This window comes from Episyrphus balteatus, chromosome 3 (assembly GCF_945859705.1).
Source record: "Episyrphus balteatus chromosome 3, idEpiBalt1.1, whole genome shotgun sequence".
NCBI lineage: Eukaryota > Metazoa > Arthropoda > Insecta > Diptera > Syrphidae > Episyrphus > Episyrphus balteatus.
In genome coordinates this window covers 82,609,093-82,618,824 of record NC_079136.1, presented here as the reverse complement: position 1 = coordinate 82,618,824, position 9,732 = coordinate 82,609,093, and the positions used below count along the sequence as shown (strand labels likewise).

The 9,732-nt window shown below is 32.4% G+C and overlaps 1 protein-coding gene across 1 annotated transcript; it reads right to left on the bottom strand.

Moving 5' to 3' along the window:
- Window positions 1-4,535: 4,535 nt before the first annotated feature.
- Window positions 4,536-9,647, bottom strand: LOC129917137 (short-chain specific acyl-CoA dehydrogenase, mitochondrial). Its single transcript, XM_055997504.1, has 3 exons — window positions 9,492-9,647; window positions 9,188-9,400; window positions 4,536-5,639 (listed from the first exon to the last, which is right to left on the bottom strand). The coding sequence occupies exons 1-3, from the start codon at window positions 9,523-9,525 to the stop codon at window positions 4,666-4,668; spliced, it is 1,221 nt and encodes a 406-aa protein (XP_055853479.1). The 5' UTR covers window positions 9,526-9,647; the 3' UTR covers window positions 4,536-4,665.
- Window positions 9,648-9,732: the final 85 nt, after the last annotated feature.

Here is a 9,732-nt window from a genome sequence, read left to right as displayed (position 1 = left end):
CGAGCAGATGGTTAGCTTACTCATGAGTAGGGCTGTAAAAGTAACGACAAAATGACTACCCGCATGCATACGTTACTTTTGATACTAGTACCCGCATCAATAATAGGTCTGTTTGGGTTCTTTTTGCACAAAAATATGAAACCTGTCAAATTTTAAGGAGTGGGGATGAAATTCTCTCAGAGAAAGAAAAATTGTGTAAAAGTACCCAAACGCTTTTGGCACAAAATTTTCTGCTACTTTTTCTACAACAACAAAAATGTAAACAACAACACCAATTGAAAAAAAAAAAATAAAGAAAGAAAAAATATCAAAACATTTTGTTTTGTTTTACAAATACTTTTTTTTATTCATTTTTTCATAAATCATTTATAAAATAAAGCACTTCGTAACCATTAAAACAGAAAAAATAAAAATAAAAACACAAAACATAGCCACATCACCATGTTTGTACTTTGTTTTGTTCATTAAAAAATGTAAACACAAATTTAAAAAAAATGAAATGAATAATATTAAAAACACTTTGTTTTATTTTTGAAACACTTTTTTTATTATTTTGTTCATAAAATATTAATTTGTTTTGAGCATTACATCACTAAGACGAAATAAATAAAAAAAAAAACAAGAAAAAAATCCACGCCACCATGTTTGTAGTTTGTTTTCTTTATGTTGTGCGACAAGAACAAATAAAGAAAAACAGAGAAAGCACTACCTTTTGACAGATTTCAGATTTTTGTTCGATGAAATTTTTTGGGCAGAAATTCGCAAGAAGGGGAAATTTTTTTCTCTCTCGCGGCCATCTTTTTTGTGAAAAAATGTACAATTTCAGAGTACCCAAACAGGAATTGGGTTAAAAAAGTTGAAAAAAGTTGAAATATTTCTGTTTTAGGCAGTACCCAAACAGACCTAATATCGTTACTCGTTACTTTCGTATGTTTCGCATTTTTCGCATATTTCGTATGTTTCGTGTGTTTCGCATGTTTCGTTACTTTCGTGTGTTTCGTACATTTCGTATATTTCATGTATTTGATACGTTTCGTATGTTTGGTATTTTAAGTATGTTTCGTACATTGCTATAAGGGTGTAAAATTTTTTTTTTTTGAAAAAAACCAAAAACAATTTCTATAATCTAAGCTACATTTTAAGGTCATAAACATTAAAATTAGTTGCGGCATTCTCATGTAATAAGAGTTTAAAGGTAGCTATATTGAATTTTTTTCGTTTTTTTTTAAATCAAACGTGGAAACTTTTTTGATTTTTTTCCAAATTTTTAGACAAAACTTGGGTAATTTTTTGTTTATATTCTTTCAGTAATCTTATCACAATTCTTTAGAGACCTTTATTTCAAAAGTGCAACGCGCAGATCTCGAAATATTAACACTTTAATACAACCATGTCGAACAATTTTTCATTTATTTTTTCTATTGAGAGTGATTTTCAAACCTCGTTTTCTCTGCTTTTTTTTGTGTTGAAAATTTTGCACCGAAAATAAACTAATTTTTTGAAAAACCAAAAAACTTTTGTACATTCTTAAGCTAAATATCAATACCATTAACACCAAGGCCATAAACAGATTGGTTGCGTCGTGGATATACATATTTCGGCCAAATAGAGAAAATACAAAAACGTCTCTTTTGATATTTCTGTATAAATTATCGACAACACAATGATTATTGAACCTTGGCACTACTGTTTTAATCGAGACAAAAGTAAACTCCAGATAATTATCTGCAGTTAGCATTCTGACTATGGTTACGATACCGACACAAGATGCGAAATGCGACAAATTGAGTGTATCACTTCATTTCGTATCTCTTACATCGGATTTAGTAATGAAACTGGAATCGCGTCGTATGTTTCGTATCTCGTACGTTTCGTATGTTTCGTTACTTCAGTACCCAGTAACGAAACATACGAGTAACGATACTGTTTAGAAAGTAACGTTTCGTTACTCGTTACTGAAGTGAATACCCGCATTTTAGTAACGAATACATACGATTTGCTACAGCTCTACTCATGAGTAGATGATCTAGTACATTTTACTACTAGAAAAGAAGAAACGAAAATACATATGATTTTTTAGGCGAACTACATTGACTCCTTTTTGCAAAAGTACATAAGCTGCGTACTGAAAAAAGAAAAGTTAACGAAATTTTTAGTTCAAGATTTCGTTGTTTTATTTTTGGTAGGGAAGATTTTGTTTCAGCTAGGTACTGGTCATAATTCATAAACAAAAAATACCAAGACTGGAAACTTTCGTACGTCTTTCCCCCCAAAACCCTTTTGTGTACAGTGTTGTCTGTGAATATATGTTAAAGTCACCACACCCGTTTGTATGGCGATTTGAATCCGAATTGAATCAGGATTTAGGTCTATATATACCTACCTGTGCCTACGTTCTATAACTCAGTCGAGAACTTCTCGCATCGAAAAATTTTGAAACAAAAATTCCAAACGTTTCTCTATTTGGAAAAATAACCTGTGTCTGTATCTCGATGTGAGAAGCAATCCTGTAAGTTTTTTATTCCATTGGAATATATTGGAAACTGTCAAAAAAAGGGAAAATATTTTTACCTTTGGCCATAAAAGGTCATATGGACATAGTTTAACATTAAATATCCCAAGGCTCGGTAGTCCGAAGGAAGAGCATTCGGTCGGCGAGTGGAGGTACCGAGTTCAAGTCACGGTTAGGACATGAAAATTTTTCATTTTTTTTCTTTAATATTCTTTTTTTTTATTTTGAAAATTTAAGGGACACAAAAATAAATTAACGTGAACACATTTTCAGTAGTAACATCTCACATTTAATGCAAGATTATAAATTTTTTTTCAAATATCTTACTTTCTCGCATCCTTTTTGCTTGTGAGAAATTTTGGCAGTTCAATCGAGATATTTTCTCGATTATTTTCTTACAGACACAGTTTTATTCACATTTTTCCAGTCTGTCAAGCATTTTCATTCAGAAATGTTTCAAGGCGAGAAAATTTTGTTTATAGAAACAAACGAATGTGAGAAAATGATTTTTGTGTCGATTCACATTATTTTTGTTCCGATTTGCGTGTTTCATGCGAGAAATTTCTAGATGCGAGAGTTACAGAACGTAGGCACTGAATCGAATTGAATCCGGATTTGTCGATCCGATCCGACTCGGGAAGCTGAATCGAATCGAAAATATGCATATATACCGAATGAATTGAATACTTGAGATATAATTTATAGTGGAAATTGTGTGTGATTGTCTTCTTATTTGCAAATTCACTGTATGTATGTCTAATGATATCTAGTTTTACTTTCACTTTGTTTTTGGTTAGATTTTTCTATTTTACTGCAAATTATATTAAAAAGAAAAATTCTGTTTTCGATTCTATTTCAATTCGATTCTTCGATCTGGTACTTCCATATACCTGGATCGAAATTTCGATTCAGTTTCAATTCGATCTTTAAATCGGTCATACAAACGGGGTAATTGGCGCAAAATTTTAAACGATTTAGTAATATGCTAAAGCCATTTTAGTAATTTACTAAACTAAAAATCGATTTCGACATAGTAAATTACTAAGAAGGCTTTAGCATTTTCCTAAATCATTTAAAATTTTGGGCTATTGGTTTCAACCCACATAGGAATGTTGAAACATTATTGAAAAAAAAAAATGCTTAAATTGGTGGTACGCTTTGTATAACTCTGCCCCGGAAAGAGTTAATGGCAGCATACCAATTCTTTTTTTGTTTTAATTTTTTTTTGAAAATTTTTATAATAAAGAAAAACTTAAAAAACGGTTAATACGATTTTCAAAAAGAAATTCTGTTTTACAAGAAATTAAATGGCATAAGGAATATACTTCGCTTTGAGGTGAAAACCATCTAACCATGTAACTTTGAACCAAATTTTGTACTATTTTTTTAAGCTTTTATTTTTAAATTTCTTAAAAAAATCTTTCATGAATTTTTAAAAAGTTTCAATATTCCAAGCAACTTAAGCAACAACATAAGAGCAAGTACGTGTCGTGCATTTTTTTTTAGTGGTTTGATAGAAAAAAAAGAAACAAAATTCAAAATTGATTCTCAAGACAGGCAATGTGGCAATACCAATTCAGTCAGTCGTGTTCTATTTTTTTAGAGAAGGTATTTTTAACATGAAGGCTTACTTGGATCTTTATCTAACTCGATAGTGTTGTAACTGCTGCTATCATACGAAGCGTCTTCACCTCATTCGAGGCACAACCGCGGTGTAGAGCTTACCTTTCATACGAAAACGCTTTCTTTTACAAATTGACATATACATATGTATGTACATTCAAATAATAAGCTCTAGCTCATTTGGATTCCAATAAATAATTCCAAACAAAACCTTTTTTTTTCATTGTTGCTTTCCCACGCTTCTGAATGACCAATCAAAGACTCAATCAGCCCTAACGGATACCTCGCTAAGGCCGAATAAGTCGCAGATATTTTTCGTTAACGGGACCATACATTTTTTTTTCTAGAATTAGTACCAATTTTGCGTAGGTATCATTTTTTAAATGAAAATCGTTATATGATTTGTATAAATTCTTTACTATATTCCTAAACGCATATTATGTAAAAAAAAAATTACAAAAAAATATACGATAAATGCAATACATCAAGCACATTGTCCCTGTCCCATAGGAAGACACCTTTTACAAATCTCATGCGCTTAACTCTTTGAGTACAGATCCAGCAATAACCAATTTCTGAATTTCCGAAGTTCCTTCATAAATTTCAGTTATCCTAGCATCACGATAATGTCGTTCAGCAGCCATATCAGTAACATATCCCATTCCACCAAGAACTTGAATAGCCTGGTGAGAGCAGAAAGTTGCTGCTTCCGAAGCAGCTAATTTAGCCATCGCAGCTTCTTTGGTAAATGATTTGTCATTATCCTTCAACCATGCTGCACGCCATGTCAACAAACGCGCCGACTCCACACTCGAAGCCATATCTGCAATTTTTTGTTGGATAATTTGTAATTTAGAAATGGGTTTGCCAAAAGCCGTTCGTTTATTAGAATAATCAACTGCTAGTTCGAGTGATGCCTGAGCAATTCCTAGCGCTTGGCCAGCAATTCCAATACGACCACCATCAAGACCTTTCATTGCAATCTTAAAACCATAACCTTCTTCACCCAATAGGTTTTCTTTGGGAATTTCACAATCTTCAAAAATCAATTGGCAAGTGGAAGATCCACGAATACCAAGTTTATCTTCCTTCTTTCCCACAGTAAAACCTTTCAGACCCTTGGACACAATAAAAGCAGATATGCCTTTGTGTTTAAGAGCTTTTGAGGTAGTTGCAAGTAGAACACCCGATTCGGCTTCATAGCCATTAGTGATCCATGCTTTGGTACCATTTAAAACATACCGATCTCCTTTTAGAACAGCAGTTGTAGATGCTGCTCCAGCATCAGAACCATTTCCAGGTTCAGAGAGGGCAAAGAAACCAATTTTCTCTCCTGTGGTATATGGTTCAATGTATTTTTTCTTTTGTTCTTCATTAGCAAAAGACAAAAGGGGTCCAAGGTATAGTGAATTATTAACAGACATTATAACTCCAGCTGAGGCACATCCCCTTGAGATTTCCTCCATGGCAATAGCATAGGCAAGTGTGTCTAAACCAGTGCCACCTTCAAAAAAAGAAATAGAATCAAATGAAATCAATAATAAGTTATTTTACCAAGTAGCCCAGGAAAATTAGTAAATTTAAATCACATTTTTCGCGGGACAAAATTTTTTTCAAGAAATGTATTTGGGTGTTTGTCCTCATCATAAAAGTCAATTTGTTGGGATGATAAGACTTCGGGAGCAGCCACCATCTTGGAAAAGAGGTTGATACTGTTTTTATAGCTCCGTTTTTACTTATTTAAACCAAAAATGTCCAAGAAAAGACTTATTCACAACAAAATAATCTAAAAAATTATATACGAATGGATTCCGTGAAGTAATTAAACTCAATTTTATAGTTGACCAAAGTCCAGGTTTATCTTGCAAGGTTAGGGCAAAATGACAATTTTTCAAATACATATCTGACGAACTTTTCATTTGTTTGGGTGATTTTTCAAGAATGAATTATAGCACTTTAAATTATCTTTAAAATGAGACCTTTATCGTTATTATTATAACTATCATATTGTAGAAGCAATCTTACTTCGAAGTCAAGATAACCGATTTCATAACTAAGGTGGATTTCCATTTGAAACAAAGATTTTTGTAAAAAATCTAATGTCGTTTTCTATTGACGAATCTCAGAATGAGATTTGTGAATTTGACAGCTGAAAGGGGGATGAAGAGGGGAAATAGTGGACAAATCTCAGATTTCATGATCTATTTGCGTCTTGAGATTCAAAAAAATGACAAAAAAATGAATCTGAGATTCAAGAATCTGATTCTGGATTTTTATCAAGATTCACGCATACAAACACACGCACTTTGACACACACTCCTCTATTTGACATTTGTCTGAACATTTGTTGTTGTTTTATTTTTTTTATACGCACAGATTTCGCATACAATTACAAAACTAGATTTCATATTCTATTTGCAGTGGAAAATCTGAGAATTTTACACAAAAATCTCAAAAGTCAATAGAAAACGACATAATGATCTTTTGTGGCAAATGGATATTGCTAAATGATTTATTTTTATTCGTAACTGTGTGCAAGCAATTTTCCCATATAAAAAAAAAAACTGATCAAATGTTCACATAAATGTCAAATAGTTTGGTGTGTGTGAAAGTGAGTGTGCAAATAGTTGTGAATAGCTTTAAAAATCGAGATCTGTAAAATTTGATCTCAGATCAATAAAAAATTATCTCTTTTGGCAAAAAGAATTTGAAATACCAGTATTTTCCAGGTTTTTCACAGAAGATCAAAATTAAAAATAATTGATTTCTTGTGGCAAATGGAAATTCACGTCAAATCGGAGGTTTCAATAATTCAAATAAACAAACAAAAAATTACACACAAAAGTCTCCAAAAAATAACGGCTAAAACAGGGGTCGAACTACGGCATACGTTCGTTAACGTATGGTTTCTATGCGTCCTTATTTTTTTCTACTACTTAAATAGAGAGAGCAATAGTCAAAACGTTAACGTATGATCGTAATCATACGTAATCATAAGACTGAGTTGTTCAGATTTAGGAAAAATGACAGAGCATCAGTGTTTATATCAATTTAGCCTATTCCTATTACCTTTGTTTTTTTTAGAACCAACATTTTAAGGATTTTTTCATATAAAATTCATCTTTTAAGTACCTTTCGCTTAACTGCCTTCCCCGCTTAATTTCCTGGCATTTCAAATACTTATAGGTAATTGAATTTACTTGCAAAAAATTCTTTTAAGTACACATTTAAAACCAGTTTGAACTGTAAGAAAGACTTCGTTTCCTAAACCGCTTTAAAATTCAAAAATTCTACTAAAGGTAGAAATTGGGCAGGTTCAGAAACGTTAAGGACTAAATATTTAGGTAATGGGCAGGTTCAGAAACGTTAGGGACTAAATATTTAGGTAATTTCTCGGTCTCTGATTGGTCAGCTGCCAAAACAAATCCTTCCAATTTAGGTAATTTTATTGGAAAGCTGACTGGAAAGTTAGGCAAGAAAATTTTACCTAAATATTTAGGAAAGTTTTTTTGTCAACATGACAGCTGATTATTTTTAATTATAGAATTACGGTAACAGAATTAAATCTATTTGTATGAAAAACGAGTGAAAAGTGCATTATCGGTTGTAACTAATATTAAAGTGAATTGAAATTTGGTGTCTGCCCCATGCGCTCTGTAAAATTTTCAAGTAAATTTTCGAAATTTGACAATAATGGCGTATCCAAACTAATTTAGTCAATTTGCTCAAATTTCCGTTCGGAAAATGACGTTGCCTAAATATCTAGTCCCTATTATTTCCTGAACGTGCCCAATTTCTCGGCCTCTGATTTGTCAACTGTCAAAAAAAAATACTTCCAATTTAGGTAATTTTGACTGGAAAGTTAGGCAAGAAATTTTTCCCTAACAAAATAGGAAAGTTTTTTTTGTCAACATGACAGCTGATTGTTTTTAATTAAAGAATTACGGTAGCAGAATTAAATTTATTTTTGTGAAAAACGAGTAAAAAGTGCATTATCGGTTATAATTAATATTATTTATTTATTATTATTTGGTGTCTGCCGCATGCGACCTGTAAAATTCTCAAATAAATTTCAAAATTTGACAATAATGGCGTATCCAAACTAATTTAGTCAATTTACTCAAACTTCGGTTCAGAAAATGACGTTACCTAAATATTTAGTCCCTAATATTTCCTGAACGTGCCCATTAACTAGCTAGCTATTTTAAACATTCAAAGTAATTTTGTTTTGTGAAGATTATGTTTTAAGTAATCAAACATGTATTTTTTATTTTTAAATAAATATAGAGATAAGTGCCTAAGCGGGTTCTTGTAAGTACCTTACCCGCTTTAGTGCCTATGAAAATGGGGCATTTAAGGTGAGGTACTTATCCGGGTTTTACTGTAAAGTTTTCAAACTATTGAATTTAATATTAGGACGTATATAGCTATAAAATTGCTTACTTAAATTTTGGTTATACCTCCACACTCCACTACCAAAATTTGCTCGGTCTAATAGAAAAAAAACTTTTGACCCCGCGTGCAACGCTGGCGCAGGCCACCTGAACTTAAGTTTTGAATTTTAAAAGGCTCTGATTGCTCTGAACCAAATGTCACCTAACTTTTTATGACATCAGAGCCTCGAAAAATTCAGAACTTAAGTTCAGGTGGTCTGCTTTGAACGCGGGGAATGTTAACTTCGACGTTAGATTGCTTCTACAATATGATGGTTACAATAACAATTAAAAATGTTATAGCACTTTTGATTTTCTATAAAATGAGCTCTTGATCGTTCTTGAAGAATCAGAAAAACAAATAAGAAGTTAAAAACGGTATCAACCTCTTTTCTCAGAATGCGGCTGCTCCCCGCCGCGGCGGCGTCCTATCATCCCAACAAATTGATTTTTATGTTAAGGACATAATGTGACCGAACACATTCCATGAAAAAAATGTTGTCCCGCGAAAAATGCGATTTCATGACCATATTTTGACTAATTTGCCTGGGCTATAACCTAATTTATTCCTTCGACCTTCTCAAGGTTCTATTAATGCTCAGTCAAAACAAATAATTACCATATTCCTCTGGCACAGCAACAGCCATCAAACCGAGTTCACCCATTTTCTTGATCTCTTCGGCAGGATACAAGTGTTCACGATCGAATTTGGCAGCTTTTGGTGCTAGTTCATTGTCAGCGAAGTCTCTGACTGTCTTTTGGAGCATTTGATGTGTTTCAGGTAGTGCCGATAAACAGGCAATATTTCTTTTTAAGTTCAATGCATTTTGGGCTATATTTAGACAAAAAAAAAGAAACAAAACAAAAGATTCAAAGTCCATTTTTTGCTTGATTAGAATTAATTTTTGGACTCTCCCTCTTACCTAATCTTGAAGGGTTTCTTAAAAGCGAAAACATTTTAATGAAATGATAAAGATTTCAACTTTTTATTTAATATTAAGATAATAATCACAGTTCACAGGTTTTCTCGAGACAAATAAAATCAACAGCTGTGGACAAATTGGCACTTGCTGCAGCAACCAGCAAGAGGAACTTGGAGTAATGTGAAGAAAGTAGTGAAAAGCAAAAGATGCATACAATTTTTTTTATCAGCAATAAGTGTTG